This window comes from Necator americanus, chromosome III (assembly GCF_031761385.1).
Source record: "Necator americanus strain Aroian chromosome III, whole genome shotgun sequence".
Taxonomy (NCBI): Eukaryota; Metazoa; Nematoda; class Chromadorea; order Rhabditida; family Ancylostomatidae; genus Necator; species Necator americanus.
This window is the reverse complement of record NC_087373.1, coordinates 1,203,637-1,221,170: the sequence shown is the minus strand read 5'-3', so window position 1 is coordinate 1,221,170 and position 17,534 is coordinate 1,203,637. Positions and strand designations below refer to the sequence as shown.

At 41.3% G+C, this 17,534-nt stretch overlaps 2 protein-coding genes across 3 annotated transcripts; one reads left to right on the top strand and one right to left on the bottom strand.

Moving 5' to 3' along the window:
* Nucleotides 1-263: 263 nt before the first annotated feature.
* RB195_008274 (uncharacterized protein) lies at nucleotides 264-2,716 on the bottom strand (the record flags this gene model as incomplete). Of its 2 annotated transcripts, none has more annotated exons than XM_013437957.2 (5): nucleotides 264-373; nucleotides 444-524; nucleotides 2,093-2,176; nucleotides 2,233-2,343; nucleotides 2,659-2,716. In XM_013437957.2, the coding sequence occupies 5 exons, from the start codon at nucleotides 2,714-2,716 to the stop codon at nucleotides 264-266; spliced, it is 444 nt and encodes a 147-aa protein (XP_013293411.1). The 2 variants fall into 2 exon arrangements, with proteins under 2 accessions (XP_013293411.1, XP_064045841.1); XM_064194696.1 differs by having other exon boundaries at nucleotides 2,233-2,325.
* A 13,979-nt stretch (nucleotides 2,717-16,695) lies between these two features.
* On the top strand, nucleotides 16,696-16,992 carry RB195_008273 (uncharacterized protein; the record flags this gene model as incomplete). Its single annotated transcript, XM_064194695.1, has 1 exon — nucleotides 16,696-16,992. One exon carries the CDS (start codon nucleotides 16,696-16,698, stop codon nucleotides 16,990-16,992), a length of 297 nt encoding a protein of 98 aa, XP_064045840.1.
* Nucleotides 16,993-17,534: the final 542 nt, after the last annotated feature.

Genomic DNA, 17,534 nt, shown 5'->3' with positions numbered 1-17,534 from the left:
GAATTGGTTTCTGATCTGCTCTGGAAGCGATCGATACGTTGGGAGTGAGAACGACGTATTGGCTGCATTGATGTTCTAATCGATTGATTCATTTCAGCTCACATGAATGTCGATTTATTAGCGAAATTCATATGCAAAAAAAAGGAAGAGATTCATAGAGATCTTTCGATATGGGGAGAGGAAGGAACAATTGCATTTTACAATCAAATTGAAGGAAAAGCGATGAAGATAGTGGGGGGGGACCGATTGTGTGATTTATAAATTTAGCCGAAAAATCCTCCTGAAATTGGCATCGGCGATCGTATATATCGTTCGGATCGTTTTCCATAAAGTCCTCCCGAGAACGGCATGGCTGCTCGTTTACCATAAACGCCTGTAAATCATATTAATTGTACCACGCACGTTATGTACAAATTATTAAATTAATCTGCCACTGGGGTTACCTCCGGAGAATGGCAATGCGGGTGCCCTTTTACCGTATACACCGCCGGAGAATGGCATCACTGCACGTTTCTCAGCCCAACCTAAATTTTATCGGTTTCTGTGGCTAGCACAACATAAACACACAACTTTGATTGTAATGACGACCAATAATACCCTTTTTCTATATTTCTATTTATTTCTATTTTTCTTCTATTTCATATTTCGAAAATTGTATAGTCATTGCATAGTCAGCATACGCATTCGTTAACATATACATATATATATATATATTTATTTATCTTTATACGATTCTAAATCGAGGTTGTGACATCGCAAAAGCATTTGAAAACACCAAACATTGTATCCTTCGTCGTATCAGTAGCAACATTACAGTGCAAGCAGTGTCAAGGGTGTAGTTGGGAAAAAAGAACCCTCGAAACGACCCCACCAATAAAGAACCTCCAGAAACTCCAGAAAACGTGATCATTATCATTCTATATAATAACGGGCTTAGTCTGTCACGTGTGCGTGCGCGTGTGCGTGTGGGTACGCGCGCGCAAAAAGGGGGTGTGACGGGCCCCACAGCGTCGTAGAGACGTAAAATGGGATGACAACAGTGTGGAAATGGTGTGCCGTGCTGTAGCGTCGTGAAATAACTTCGTGCAATAACCTCGCACAAGTTAAACGAGTCGTTGCAACCGTTTCTTAGCCGTAGACATTACGCGCGTAACATGCCTCCTTCAGAAAGTGAAAACGCGCGTGCAAACGGCTGCTTAAAAACATCACTCCACGAATCAAAGGTGGTACGGATATCAGGTGGATTCTTCGTATACGGGATCGTAGATGAAGGAGAGGGGAATGATTCCGTCCATTTTTTCGTAATTGCCGTAAAAACGGCCCGGAAGATACGGCAGCAGGCGTTCTGGCGCACTTTTTTCTACGAGGAGTTGGACTGGAGCGCGCCAGCCTTGTGCGGCGCCGCATTATCTGGGCCGTCTTTTACGGCAATTAGGAATAAATGGATGAAATCACACCTTCTCTATAATCTACTATCCCGTACACGAATACTTCACCCGAAATCCGTACCACCTCAGATTCGTGGAGTGATGCCTTTAAGGTGCCCTTTTTACCCAAGACTTCCATTCTTGGTTCCGTCTCATGATATCATGTCGTATTTGTGACGGGAGAATCTCTGAAATGACAATGTTTTCATAACATCCAGCATCAGGAAATCCTGACCAAATTCGGCAAAACATGAAGTAAAATTAATCCTCAGCTGAATGTGAGAAAAATGACATTCATGAGAAACGGATGTGTCTCGAATGCCCCATATCTCCAAATCCTTCAGCTACGTTCATTTGGGTCGGGAAATGAACGTGAAAAATAACTTCACCCTGACCTGGGCAGGAGAATACTAGCTGCTAGGGAAGCATATAAGGGGCTGAGGATGAAGTGAACCTCGCTACGCTCCCTTATTCAAAACCATTGTTCTTTCTACTTTGACCTAAGCTTCGGAAGCCTGTTCACTTCGCAAGCAGGAGCGGTCAATAGATGGCTCAATCGAAAGAGGGATACTAGGAGTTTACACAAGTTTACATTTTTTAAGTTTGGTTTACACAAGTGAAAGATTCGATGCATATGGTAAAAATAGTTGCCTGAACTCACAAACCTTCTGAAAATCCAAGCGCTGGTCCGTCTCGTTTCCCGTACATGCCACCTGAGAATGGCATCACCGCACGTTTACCATACATACCTGAAATTTTAAAGAGCGGTAATTGCAGCTGATTTTATGCGCTTATCGACAATGACCTCCAGAAAAAGGCATCGCTGCTCGCTTAATGTCAAAACGAAGTCCTCGATTGATCCCTGGGGCATAATCAGATAAATCCAGCAGAACCACATCTGATGATGAAGAAGATTCTGAAGGCTTTTGTTCACATGCATTCCTGATTTCTGTACTGATGCTCTCTATGTTTCTGCTTGGAAACGACAAACATAAGAAAAATAGAAACTGGTGTGAGACCAGTTTTTTTGAGAGTTAGTAACTAAAGCAAAGCAGATGTCTCCTTACTTTTACCAGATTGTTTGCTGATTGACTTATCTAAACACCTCTAGAGGAAGGTTTTCCAGAGATGCTTAGATTGTGCCGTCTGCTCCGTTAGTTGGAACTAACAAAGATATCTGTTTACGTGCGAAAGAAATTACTGGATTGTAAATAGAAACTGATCGCTCCACCTTCTTCCTCATTTGCATATGCGACCGCGACGAGAAATAGAAGTGAAGGGACGAGCATCGTGTCTCGTGCGGGTTACCTGCAAATTATGAGCTGAGTGAAGTGACCCGGTCGCATGCCACTGCAACTTGGCTGTAGGCTAAAAGTCTGGATGGACCGAAAACTTAATATGTGCGCTGAGAGAGTAAACGCTGGGCCAGTAACAGTATGGTGGAAAAAGACAGAGAAAAAAAAGAGAAACGTATAGAAAAGTCCATAAAATTATTTACTACTGTTGGAAAAAGATGAAAGAAATAAGAGCACTTAGGTATGATTTGACTTTCTGATTAATGCAGAGCTGAATAGCTCTGTACAAGTACTATTTCCTTTACTTAAAGGCATCACCCCACGAATCTGGAGTGGTACGGATTTCCGGTGGAGTAGTCGCACATGGGATCGTAGATTACTGAGAGGAGGGTGATTCCGTTCATTTCTTTCTAATTACCGTAGAAAACGGCCAGGAAGATACGGCGTTTCGGCGCACTATTTTCTACAACGAGTTCGATTGGAGCGCGCCAACCTTGTGTACGCGCCGCATCTTCCGGGCCGTTTTTTTACGGCATTTAGGAAGAAATGGACAGAATCATACGAATACTCCACCTGAAATCGGTACCACCTCAGATTCGTGGGATAATGCCTTTAACTTCATCTGTAAGAAGAAGATCAGGCCTACAATTGATTTTCAAGAAGTTAGTCACGAGATTAGAAAGAAGAACTGTTCATGCGAGAATGAATAGGTAACCAAATGGGTCATTTTAAGCCTGAATTATTCAAAAAGCTGACTGAGGGAACGAGGAAAGGGAGCATAAACACAAACGTGTTCAAGAAAGTAGAAGGTTCAATATATGAATAAATTCGTACAATTAAACGGTTAATTATATACACTTACAATTAATTAACTTATCTGATCTATATAGATTGACGATAATCTGTGTTAAAAGCTAAGCTTAGCATGCTGCTCAGCACTGGAAAAAATCTAACTGCTACACACACACTGTCTCGGTACCCTGAACACTGCTCCCTGCCGTTTTGGACGGTATAACCACTGCTGAGAGGCGATCAAGTCTTAGGTTATTCAGGACGTCTTTGATTCTCAACCACTACGAGAAGTGCACGACTCACCATAGAAACTGTCTCAGACTTTGACCTTACAACACAAAAACAATATCTTTAAGCACCGATCTATGTAAATGACATTCTGGGAGCTGCAGAACGCATCGAATTCTAATTGCTCTGCACGAGACCAAAAGCATAGGGAGCGATGTGCGGCAGATTAATGACCCCGCTCGTCATTTGCGGAGAAAAGTTTCGATCAGAAATGTAACAAGTGTAGATTTTGATGTGCACCCTCCTGTAGTCCATCTTATCGATTCTCACAATATCTTGTCTCCATGGTCTGGCCTTCCTTCGCCTTCGCACTCTACGCGACAAATCCATGAGCATCATCACCTGCCACCCACCAACATAAATAGCTGATTAATCCAAAATGGACGCGTTTGAGGCGGCTACAAAACCGTTGTCGAAGACTTTAACGCGAATCTAGGAAGTTCAAGACGAATACAAGATCGGAGGATGTGGATATATGAACCGGAAGAAAAACAGCAATCGCCTTGTCTGGTTGAAACCCGTCACTCGTCTTTTTATGAACAAGGATCATCGTCGGTGGACGGTGGAACCGCCCAAAGGCAGGACACGTGGCTTGACCGGCTTCACACTCACCAACCGAAGGTGGTGTCTATTTGATTTCACGGAAAAGAATATCTGCTATCGACAAAGAAGGAAGAAAGAAGTCCTATTTGCCGACGACGACGGCACGAGAACTCCTAGTCCCAAGGTCACTCACACATCGACGAGAACCCAAACGTGGACAACGACCTGCTGCCCAGAGGACTGCGAAACTGTGCTGAACGTGCGCTGAAGACGTCCCCGATAAAAACTTGGATCAGATTTCGAAGACCACTGAGCACCTTTTAGAAAGAAAAAGGACTTTGCGGCCTCATCCGAATGCGTCGTGCATTGAGTGGTCAGTAGCAAGCAGCAGCTGCAGAAAAGCTTTGCAGGAGGATTTTTCAAAATACTGCAGAAAAAAACTCCAGAAGAACCATAAAAGGCGGAACAAGTCTAGAGGAATGTAGGTGGAACCTGCGCTAGTATTCCGCTGACAGCCGTTGTTGAATGATGACAGGACTTTCACCTCTTCTCGTCGTGACATGAAAATCATCACGAAGCGGATCTACTAGAACCTCTTCAGTTTGCCTACCTCTGTGACAAGCCCGCCTCGCCTCTGGTAAAGCTCCTCTCCCCCATATTCGATTCTTTCCTCGCCACTGCGAGTTGCGATCAAAGGCATGAAACCTGGCAGAGCCCCTAGATCTTGCCCTTGATCGCAATTTTATATCAGCAGACTTCCTTCATGCTGGTGGCCGTCCGCTTCATGTAAATCTAGCAGCGCATATGAGTTCTATCTTAGAAAGAATGTCCCAAACCAGTGGAGGATCTCGTGAAGAGTTATTATTCATAGGAAAAGTGACCGAGAGGACCTTTGAAACTACTGTCCGACATATCAAGGCACTGGACGTTCACAAGCTCAAGGACAATCACGGCTCCTCCAGTTTTTCAGCTGCATGGACCAAATCTAGAACGTCCCAAGAGATTTGCCAGGAATATCGCCTGCCCCTTCTGCTAAAGGCAGGATAGAATCTGACGCTGGGAGAGAATCCACGGGAAAGCTAGAGATAAGGTTGCAGAATGCGAAATTCGCTAATCTCTCCCTAGTCGTCGTAGAGAAAACCACTTTACTTTCCAAGAAATCCGTTAGTACGTTCCCCCATGTACACGTTCCAGTCTCCTCAGCAGCCTATTCATTGGTTTCACTTGAACAGGCTGGTGAGTACACCCATTATACCTTGACCGCTCTCACGTGGACCCCGTGCGCAAAGGTGGCGCGTTGCAACTGAAATTGTCAAAAAAACAGCTTTCTCCACGCTGATTCTTATGTTTACCACAGTTTAGGGACAGATGAGCGAAACCACCCCGGTCGTGCGATCCACACACCCATCTCTAGCTCTTCCCTCACCACGTCAGATTCGTGGTTTGAGGGAAAAGCGTGACTATAGCTGCACTTTGCGCAAATTCATATCACGTATGTATGATTCATGTAGAAGATCCTTCGCTATTGGAGACTGAGTGAGAAAAATGAAATGAGTACAGCTGATTTTTATCAGCTGAGCGCACATGGCTGATAATGCTTCAGTGAATTTCGATGGGTTCGATTTCATTTGAAGCGAAACAAGGAGATGTCGCCTCCCGAGCGAACCCTAATACGATGGCGCTGCTTAATTAATTGTGTCGATTGTGTGTGTGGAACATTTTCAATAAGTTTTCCATTATTAGGCAAATGTCAAACTCATCCATACTAAAACGTTCAGCTTCAGAGTCTCTGCCGAATCCTTCAGAAAACATCACATAGGAGCCTAGAAAACGCAGAAAAACGCAATGAACGCATGCAATCTACTACTTGAAACGCTTTGTGCCACAAAATACGACATAGCAAACAGATTACTCAAAGACAACGTCTGATAGGAGCAACACCTCGTCAATGGACTGCAGTAACAACTCAAAAAGGAGCCCTTGCTAGCCCTTTATTTTTAGAAATTTTAAAATTTTTTAGAAAGTGTGCAGTTGCGCAGCGTTTTCTAAAGTAATTGATTTCACAAATTCTTGATATACAAAGAACTGGGACTGAGCTATTGACAACAACAACTTTGCCACTGTTAATTAATGCTTTGAATGCAGTAATGAAAAGATTCACAATCTGACCACTGTAGAATATTTTTTGCCTTGAAAACTCTTTGCCTCTTGCATGAACTGATATGATATAAATGAATTGAATAGCAAGATCTGCGGAATTTTAAAGTGAGACGTTTTAAACGGTTTACCTTAAACATTGTTTTTGAACGAGTTGAAGTGGTTGATATAAAATTATGTAAATACAAAAAAAAGTGTGAGAATTAGTAATTGTTATCGAGGTTTGGATTAGAAATTTTGCTCGAAATTTCGTGGTTTGATTCGAGTGTGGCGATCTTTATGATCGTTCAGAAACTTCATGGTCGTCAACGACTTTACCCCAAAAATGTCTCTATTTGTTAGCTGTTTAGATTTTTCGTTTAATGTTTCGATGGCTTGTGTTATTAATGGCATCACCCCACGAATCTGAGGTGGTACGGATTTCAGGTGGAGTATTCACATTCGGGATAGTAGGGTATGGTTATAAGGGATGTGATCCCGTCCATTTCTTCGTAATTGCCGTAAAAAACGACCCGGAAGATGCGGCGCGTGCACAAGGCTGGCGCGCTCCAATCGAACTCCTTGGGGAAAATAGTGCGCCGGAACGTTCGAAGTCGTATCTCCCGGGTCGGTTTTTACGACAATTAGGAAAAAATGAACGGAATCACCTCCCTCTCCTTAATCTACGATCCCGTATACGAATACTTCACCTGGAATCCGTACCACCACAGATTCGTGGGGTGATGCCTTCAACTTTGAACATCACATCCTTCGGTGGTGCCGATAAATTGTGCAAAGACAAGGTTGGGACCTTGAGCAATCAAAAGAAGAGAAGCCCGTTTCTCTCAAAACAAATAATTTTGTATTTTTCGTTTTTTGAACGAAAGAAACAATGGTGAGTAGTTTGTGCACTAAAAGATTACTATTCTGCTGTGCACACAGAATAATTGCTGTTGATGTGGTGCACTTTTGCATCCAAGTGAATAAATAGTGATATCAACTACATTCAAAAGCTTATTTGACGTAAAACAGCCGAAGAAGTAAAAAGAAACTGGCAACAGCCAACAAATAGAGGCTTATCACAGAGGCTAGAAGGGAAGAAATCGGATGTATCCGTTATTAGCCGAAACAATATGTCAGAGGATTCCATGGAAGTGGGAGAATCTCCCCTCAAAACACGTCGAGTTTTATATAGATTTATTCTCTTGCGATAATTTTTTCAATGTCTTCTTTTCCATTTTTCAATTGCTCCTACATACTCTCGCTTTTGTATTCATCATGAATACAAAAGCAAGAGAAATTAGACGTCTCGGCAGCAAGTCCAGCAAGAATCCCAGATGTTGGTAAACGCTGTTGAAATCCTCGATGCAATTATTTTTGCGCGATAATGCGACATATGTTAGTTTGGTTGTTTATTTTTTTACACGCACATAGCTTTGCGATTTCATAGTTTTTTAATCACACATTGATGAGGAGATCATCCTTCCTGGGAACAAATTCTGGGAAATACATACGGTGGATGAGAGACTGTTTCCCAACCGTGGGCTTCATGTTGGCGGCGAGTAGCCGATTTGGCGCCGCGCGCATTCAATTCTTTTCGAACTTTTTCTTTTTTTTTTTTGACCTCACATTTCTGACCTCAAATCCGCAGTTGAGTGGTTCTTTGAGTCTTAGCTCTCCAACTTATGTACCAGGGAATTGTAACCCTTCCAGAAATACGGAACACTGACATAGACAGTCAGGAAGAATACATCGGCGGATAATGGGCCTGGTTTGACTAAGAAACCATAAATTTGTAAAGGGTACGCGTGTGTAAAAAAATAAGCCAATCTAACAGTAGAACCGGCTGATAGGAGCTGTTTTCTTAGTGAAGTTGGATGCCATCTGCGTATGGAATAGGTTCTTCTGATATTTAAAATATTTATACTGTGTAACGGTATAAATATTTTAAATATCAGACGTTAACGTTAGTTTAACGTGCACATTTCAAATTAGTTCAAGCTATCGCAAAAATTTCTGATGATAGATTTCAACCCCTTTGAGACATAGCGCAAGGGTGGTGCCTTATGCATACCACGATTAGGGACAGGTCGCTCTACTTCCTTGACTCTTTCGAAGCGATTCTCGAGGAAAATTTCCCGGATTTTTAAGAAATTTTTTCAACAAAAAAATGTAGATTTGGCTCGGCTATGACCTTGAAGGAACTGTAGCACGTGCCAATGCACGTGCCAATGTCGAATATCCTACGATGCCCGAGCGTTCGTTGAATGATAACGTATATGTCTTATTTTGTTAGGAATCTGAGAATTTTTCTTGATTGCTTAATTTTCGTGTAGTCATCAAAAACAACAAAAAAAACTTGATGTTCGAGGGGCCCACACAGGTCTTAATAAGAAGTGGAACGTTCTAAGTCGTTCGGTAATGACTAGTTGCCATCCGTTGTTGGTATGTGCAGGTGATAGTTGGTCAGTCCCGAAAATTGAGCAAGTTGGAGCCATAGCTTCCAAAGTAATGAGAATAATTGGGAGATTTTTGGGATTTCGGAGAAATGTATGCACCTTCGACTAGGAACTTTCGAAAGTAAGGTGAAATTATGTATCCATGTAGATCACACCAGAAGCGTTTTATGCGAAATGAGGAAAAGATGAAAGTTCTCGAAAGCAACGGTTCTAAGATGTCGCCAATGTTCTGTGTTCGATTGCTTACAGCGCTTAGTGTAGTCTCTTATGACGCTACTACTAACCTGCTAATAATAGTGAGAAAATAGCTGGCTATGAAGCTATTAATTCATTAAGAACTGGCTTACTGTAACTGCGTAAAAAATGTAAAAAAATAAATAAAAAAAAATAAATAAATGTAAAATTGGACGTGAGCTCCACCTACTAGATCCTATTGACTGTTTTAGCATAGTACTACGATAATGTACGGATTCTGTTTTCTGTTTATGTGGAGTGCAGAAAGGAAATGCATGACCAGACAATACAGTAATCAAATTTGAACAAATTACGGACCAATTTGTTAACTATGTACAGTGTTTTTCTTCTAAAAAGGACCAAGATGAATTGAAGGACGAACGAAGGAATACTTTCCAACATAATTTCGGCTTGCGACACACATTTATCGCGCATGAATGCGCCGGGAATTTTCTTCTCACCTATTACGTGACTGCCTCCATGTAGAAAGTGCAAGTATTCTCTCTATCTAAGGAAAAAAAGGGGGACGGTAAAGAGGGTCCCGGCGGATTCTCCGCGAATGCCTCCGAGACATAATGTGCCCAGTGGATATGCCGGCGGATACGCGAGCATACCTCGAAGAGGTCACGCTCCAGTCGTTCATGAAGACGCAGACAACCGTCTTAGATGTTCTTCTAGCCACAGAGACGCGGAAAACTGCGGAGTTACAAGAAAATATGCAAAGAAGAGTGGTATGAGCTGTCGAAAATTACCGAATAAGTCAAAGAATAACAGAGTTTGATAGAAGTACATGGGATTTTGAATGGTGTTCTAATAAAGAAAGGGAGTGAGTTCGTCTTTATATCACCTTCAGAAAGTCTAGAAATCTTACCAAATTTGAACTCTTTTCCTTCCTGTAAGTCTCAAGAAGTCAGAGATACAGAAGCTTCCTCTGCCGAGAAATAAATTAGGCTACAAAAAAGCTTGCGAGTTACAGGATAACGATAGTTCTCATTACCGTTACTTTCGAAAGCTGGAATTTTTCGTTTTAACGAAAAATTTTTATGCACGTAATTTGAAGCTATTAGGTACATCCTTATCTCATTTTTTACGTGAGGATTTCTCTTGCTTCTGGTGCGATTACTAAATTGAGTGAATTATATCCTAGCCGGTGATACAGCGTATGATTAGCGGTAGGTAAGCAGAGTCAGCTATTTAGGTGCTAACGAAAGTGAATCTCTTTAGGACACGCACCATCGCTAATTGCTCTGACGAGGCATGACCGGGGCATGCTCGAAATTCCGCCGGGACCCTCTTTACAGGCACCCAAAAAAAATACTGATACATCTCAAAAATACTGACTCAAAATACAACAAGAATACTGTAATTTTTATCCACCCAGTCTACATCTTCAAGAGAACTCTTCAAAGTTGCTGTTTTCCAACATTTCCGGGGCGTTTCATAATTTTAACGTCTACTGGGCACATTTAATGGATAAACTTATGCCGTTCGGAGAAAGCAAAAAAAAAAAGAATGAGAAAAGATGTTTATTCTACATATAAATAATCTAGTTGGTTTTGACTCAAGGTTTTGACAAATTCGACTTTTTTGGACAACGCTGGAAAAGTTTTCTCGGATTCCTTCCATTGTTACACGCAAATAGATGTGTATAACAACTGAAATGAATAATTCGATCCTGGGAACGAACTGATATCCACAGCTTGACACAAGCCATAGTGGAATTCCAAGTGCTCCGCTCACGTTTCACATCAATTCCAGGTCAGAGATCGTTATCTCAGATGGAGATATGGGCTAATACAGATTTTTAAGGATGTTTTTAAGATTTAACAAGTTCTGGATGAACTCAAACATTAATTAATGTGGAATGGGCCGAGTTTATGTTTCAAAGTAGTGCCTCTTTTCGCTCTCACCCTAACATAAAAAAAACTGAAGCTAAATAAGCGTGATGTGCAATTTCCAATTTAACCACGCCACCGAAAGTTTATGACTAGCAATTCCCGCTTAGAACGTCATCACCCCCAGGATCCAGTGATCTTGAGGAATAGAAAGTGAGAAAAATGACGCGCAAACCTATGAGAGATAGAAGAAATCTGAGAAACCGTTCAGCTCCACTCACCTCCTTATTTCTCAAAATTTTCTCAAGGAAATTTTGTAGTCAAAATCGTTCTAAACAGAATTTAAGCATGTACAACCTAACATTTTGGAGAATGATACAGCTTTACCCTTACTTGTGTTCAGAGATTTTTTAATTTTAATTGTTGCACCCTTAAAGACCGAACTTAATTAAAAGAACCTTTTCCCTCATGTGGAAACATCTTTTTTTTCTGCTTATTCTCGCTTTTTTTCGAATCCAAGGTCCAATCTCGCTCCGAAATGCTAAATTCTAACAGAAATAAAGTAATACGAAAAATAATAAAAAATAATTTAAAAAATAATAATAGTTGATTAGAAATTAACTAAACATAATAATTAAAAACAAGTTCTGATCATGCTCCGTCTAAAGATCTTTTTTTTTGTGCATCAGATTTTTTTTCTTGCGTATTCAAAGCTAATAACTACAATAGCCAGCAACACCTCGGTGTAAGTGATATGGATTGCTTTCCAGAAGTTCTCTGCATTCCGTAATGAATTTTGTTATCCTTATTTTCTACCGTAACCATATAACCATATATTTTCACGTTCGTGGAACAGCAGGAATTTAGGCGAGGACAAAGGCAAAAAAGTGTATGTGAAATGTGTGTGGATTTGGTCAGTATTCCAGTAAACAGAAGTAAAAATTATTAATGTTCTTCGCTACTTCGCGGACCCATCAAACAGAGGCGACGGCGGCACGGGTGAGTAACGAATGGCTAGAGATAGCGGAATGCGTGGGCGCTTGCAGGAGACGCCGTACAGTTAATATTCAATGACGCTTAATTAATGGCTTCGCGTTGGTGATGATATGCATGAGTGCGGTTTAGTGGCGCGAACAGTTACAAACAGAGCGGATACGTTGGGTCCCGCGTGGATTCGGTGGATAGTTCTCGATCCTGAGGCACCGACTGGGGCGAGTTGCTGCAGAAAGCAGTGTTTCGTCAAGACGTAGTCGGATCAAAACGACATGAAGCACGGTTGCGCACGAAGCGACGCGATGGAGACGCAAAAACAAAGGAGAAGAGAGTCCCAGAGAACATATCGACGACATCGTTTGTCTGTACAGAGCCTCTACCGAAGACGTAGCGCCTCACGTCGGCTACGCACACATACGCATATGTAATATATGGTTGAGTCAAAACCGAATGAACCACGGTGCAGTCGGGATGCGGTCGAGATACCGGTTGGAACTGAGGTGGCATCATCCCGAACTGCAGCAATGAACGGCGGTAGAAGAAGTCCTCACTCGATCCGCTAACCGCTACGCTCATCCGCAACGCTTCGAGCGTAACCGCTTACGCAACTGCACCGTGTTTCGTGTTGTCTCGTGTTTACTCCTCTATAAACACGTTCTTTTTATTAAAATTAAACTTAAAATTTAAAAACTAGGAACTACCTTTTCACGTAATTCAATAAAGAGCTCTACAGGAGTTCGTGGTACGGCCGAAGTCGTGACCTGACCGTGTTCACTCGATGTTCACTTCTTTTCAATTTAATCTACCTTATGAATTTAGAATTTGGTCCTTCTGTAACTGTAATCATAAATAGAGGATCCCTCTGTGATGGGGACTCCAGAAATCTGAGATTAAGTAAAATGAAATTGGAAAATTTGAAGGCATATGAGGAAAAGTGAGGAAATTTCACGTTGTTGCTAGGCTATTTGTGAACACTTCACTTACAAGTTCCTCTTTGTTTTGAAAAAAAAAATTGAAATTTGTTCTGTTAACTGTGTTTCTTCTTCTGCATCTTCTGATCTCTACGTACCAATCGATCAAAGTGGGAACAACGACACTGCTTGGCGAAACCCGTTTGTTTAGCTATCCATGTAAGTTGGAGAAACAACAAGTGATGTTGCCTTGTACTGGGTGAAATTGGCGCTCTAACGGCAATGTCTGGAAAGCGGGAATCGTATGAAAAGCAGCGTGTACACATGCAGTTATACACAAGTTTACGGCACAATATACCGATGTTGTGTGTCGTGTAATCAAATGTTCGTTGGTGGAATTAAATGAGCAATGCGGAAATTCACTTCGTAGTAGCGCGCAGATAAACAAAACAACAACAGCATCTGATGATAGCGATGGAATCCCGGATTGTTATCTTGTTGGCTACATAGTGTTAGATGTCTTGTTTGTTTAGAAGTTTTGGGGATTTTACGGGAAGCGATATCGCGCGCGCGCGCATGCCACAGGTTTATGGTCGTCGATTTTATGCCAATCTGCCCAACTTCGCGTTTATTGTGGAACGAGAGTTATTGACAGGAGTCCCAGTGTTCCATATTATATTATTCATATTTATCATATGAATTCAATGAAGCGCACGAGATGTTCCTCTGAATTGGACGAGTTTCCTGGTTTACTGAATGAGTGCTAAAACTCCAAAGAAGTCACCAAACCTTAGATCCGGTCTTAGGAAGACTATGGATTTCCCAATGTCGCGATAAACATTGATTATCGTTCGCCAAAATATGAAATATAATAGATGAAAAATGAAATATAAAATATATGAAGTGTAGTATAAAGATATAATATGTGAAATACAAAATATGAAATAACTGAGCTTTATCCGGATACCTTAACCATGAATCTTCAATGGTTTCCTTATATTAGAAAAATAGAAGAACTTTTATATGTAGGAAACTGAGCTAGGGTTAACAGGTTCTTTTCTCTTGCGGTTGTTTTTTTTTTTGCGAAAGCAGTGCAAAGCAAAGAAGAACAACAAGGAAACAAGCATTTAACTGGATACCATTAGCTCTTAACAAGATCCGGATTCAACAGAAAAGAAAATTACTGACCAACCTAGGTCTACTGGTCATATCTGTGTGTTCAAGGAAGACACAGCACAGCTTGGACAGCTGGGCATACGATTTTCAGGAGATAAAATCCAAAGCAAATAGTAGAACAGAGAACATTGCGCTAGGTCATTTCACGAGTATTGATTGAATATGAGGGTAGAGCAGAGAGCAGGCGGTTTACGACGAACAAAAGTTCGATATCACACTAAAACTTTCAATTAGGGTCTGGAAAATTGCTGCATTTAACGCTGTGGGGTAATTTCTATTGACGACATGTTTCACTAACCCTAACACTCACCAAAAATTTTCCAATAATGGTAACCAATTTGGAGAAATATGCGAAAAAAAAAGAAAAGAGAGTCCCTTTAAAAAGAAGAGAGAGTCCTCAAGGATGATGAATGGAAAGATTTGGTGCGGGTCGTATGTGAAAACTGTACGATATGAAACGAAAAGATGAAGTAAATTCATCTTTTCGTTCTTTAAATTTTTCTTCCTTTTTTTTTCGCAATTATGAACGGCACCGAACGAAAATGTTGAGTTTGAGAAAACAAGGTGGTACTGAAAAAATCTATGTTATTTCGTTTTTTTTTAATTTTTCCTCTCCTTTTTTTGCAGTTATGAACAGCACGAATAAAAATGTTGAGTTTGAGAGCTAGAAAACTAGGTGAATGAAAAAATCGATGTTGTTTCTTGCAGTGAAAGTTCGCTTCAGTTGGAAAAAAGGTAGGACGCTTATTACAGACTTTGATTCGAGGTTCCGGTTGCACTTTTTAATTTGAATTACCTGCGAGAGCCCTATGAGAAGATGGCTGGGATGCCCTCCTCTCAGATATTCTAATAATCAAATCGGAGCTATTTTCAAAGTTTTAAGGGAGAATTCAGAGAATTTTCTGATTTGTGCGCTGGGAAAAGTCCAAGGTTCCCCCTGTTCGGCAGTTAGACTGGTCGCATGACTAAAAATGGCGATATTTTTTAAAGACTTGAATATATTATATATAGTGTATACGATTACCGTATTAGTGGGTAAGCTCTAGGAATTGAACAAATTTTGAAGTCGAAAATAAGGTAGTAGCACTTGACTTGATGAAATTATAGGGAAATCTTAGGAAATTCTTATATTACTACTTACATACATCAGACATACAAGTCACTTCCAACCAGGAATGCAAATAAATGCGAAATGCTGCGAGATATCCGACTCTTCGACCACGCCTTATCAGAGGATGGGCGGTTCCAGCATGCAAATAGATGACTGTGAAAATAATTTGGAATTGCTTTCTCCAGAAAAAAATCTGTGGGGTTGACTTATTCTTTCTTCCGAGAGGGTCGAGAAAGGAAAAAATTAAAAACTTGACTATGTGTTTTAGTCCAGAGGAGATTTTAATGATGATTGATTGAGATTTTTGGCTGTAAGATGTAGGATAACAAAATTTTTTTATTCATGTCGACGTGGCTCTCATTGACTGCTATTGATTCGAATCAAATCAATCAATCGAATTAATGATTCTCACTTTTATGTAGGCTCATTTTCAACTTAGCATTATCTGAGAAACCAATATTTTCCCGTACAAATTCTGAGCTTCTGTGCGAATAAACGAGCGTGATTCCTTTGATGAGAAACTACTTTAGAAATACTGAAAAAAAAGCCTGAGCTGATTCCGGATTTGGTGTTTGTCAGAAGCGATTAGATGTACATTAGATAATTTTTCTACCCACAACTATAAAACTAGCAGCTGTGGTTTATTTTGCATAGATTATCGTGCTGTGATCATTGTACTACTCCAATATTGAGAGTTTTTGAGCTTCACCTTCCTTTCTTTTGACTCTTTTTTCTCATAATATGTCAAATACAAATAGCAAAGAGAGCTGCATATTCAACATGCCAATATTCAAGGACAAACGTGGACATTGCACATGAATCAACGAACAACTGCTGCAGTTCGAACACCAGCCGGATGTACAACACCGTTTGAACTGGTGACTAGAGTAAGACAAGGAGCGGTGGCAGTACCCTTCCTGTCCATTTTCGCCATCGGCGACATTATGTGAAGAACAGTGGATTAGTATCCTACCGATATCATTATAGCACCATCAGGATGCCCCTTGACCGATCTCGAGTACGCTGACGATGATGTTACATTCGCGGAAAACAGCAGCGGAACTTCAACATGTTGTCAACCTTGTGTCGAAGCTGGCTGCAGGCTATGGACTACGCCTACGCCCTGATAAATGCAAGCAGATGTGGATCTCTTCGAGACCACGAACGGGAATCAGGGTGGACGGACAATCGATAGAACTCGTCGATGAGTTCTGTTAGCTGGGCTGTACGCTGAAGAACAACGGCAGCTACCAGAGAGATGTTCAGCAAAGATGCGTTAAGGCCACTTCTGCATTTAACTTCTTAACGAAATACCTGTGGCCGACCCCCATCACCAACGAAGTCAAGCTGCGAGTATACCTATTCGCAATTCGCTCTATCATGATGTACGGATCGGAGACTTGAGCAGCACCGTTTACGGTAGTGGAGAGGCTTGATTTCATGGAAAGAAAGCTGCTTAGGCTGCTTGACTGCTTTTGCCCTAGAATATGCCACAATGAAGAGCATTACGCGGAAGTCAATGTGGTGTATGGGGATGACACACGGAAGATATCAACATCTTGCACCGCCATCGAAAGTGGCTACAGAAAATCGTCCTCATTTCTTTGGTCGTTTACTGAAGAGGTCAGAACATCGCCTTGTTCAACGAGTTCTGAGGAGTTTGTCGGGTTCGAGCTGGGAGAAGCCATCTGGCCGAAAACGGAAGTTCTGGACTGAGGTGGTGAAAGAGGACCTGGGAACAATCGGCGTGGATAAGCAGTTCAGGCGAGACGTAAGATTTCGCAGAATATAGAATAGCGACGAATGGATTGGTTCTGTGCAAGCTCTCGCAGAAAATCGAGAAGGTTGGGCAGAGCTGTGTTTAAGGACGGCACACTCCGGCTAAGATGCTGGTAACCGCGTCTGGCGATGACATCAGCCCGCCGATTAAGTCAAGTACGTAATTCTACATACATACTACATATAATATATATATATATATATATATACATTATATATAACCTACTCGAACAACCCCTTCCATTTTTTCTCCCTGTTTCAGAAGGAGTGGACATATTACCCCAAATATCCTTCCCTCTTCTCATGTGGTTCAAGAATCACAGTCCATCCTATCCAGAAAAATCAAAATCTGTTCAAACAAGCATATTTGCAAGAAGGGGTCAGAACGGTAGACAAAATTTTCGCTGTATCAAAGCTCATCAATGTATAGGAGGGGATTATAATATTCCTCTGTGTCTCATTTCCGTAGACCTACATAGTTTCAGCTATTACTAAATTTCCTCAACGTCAATTTCGTGATGCGCTGCCATTAATAAGACACGCGACTTTGCAGCA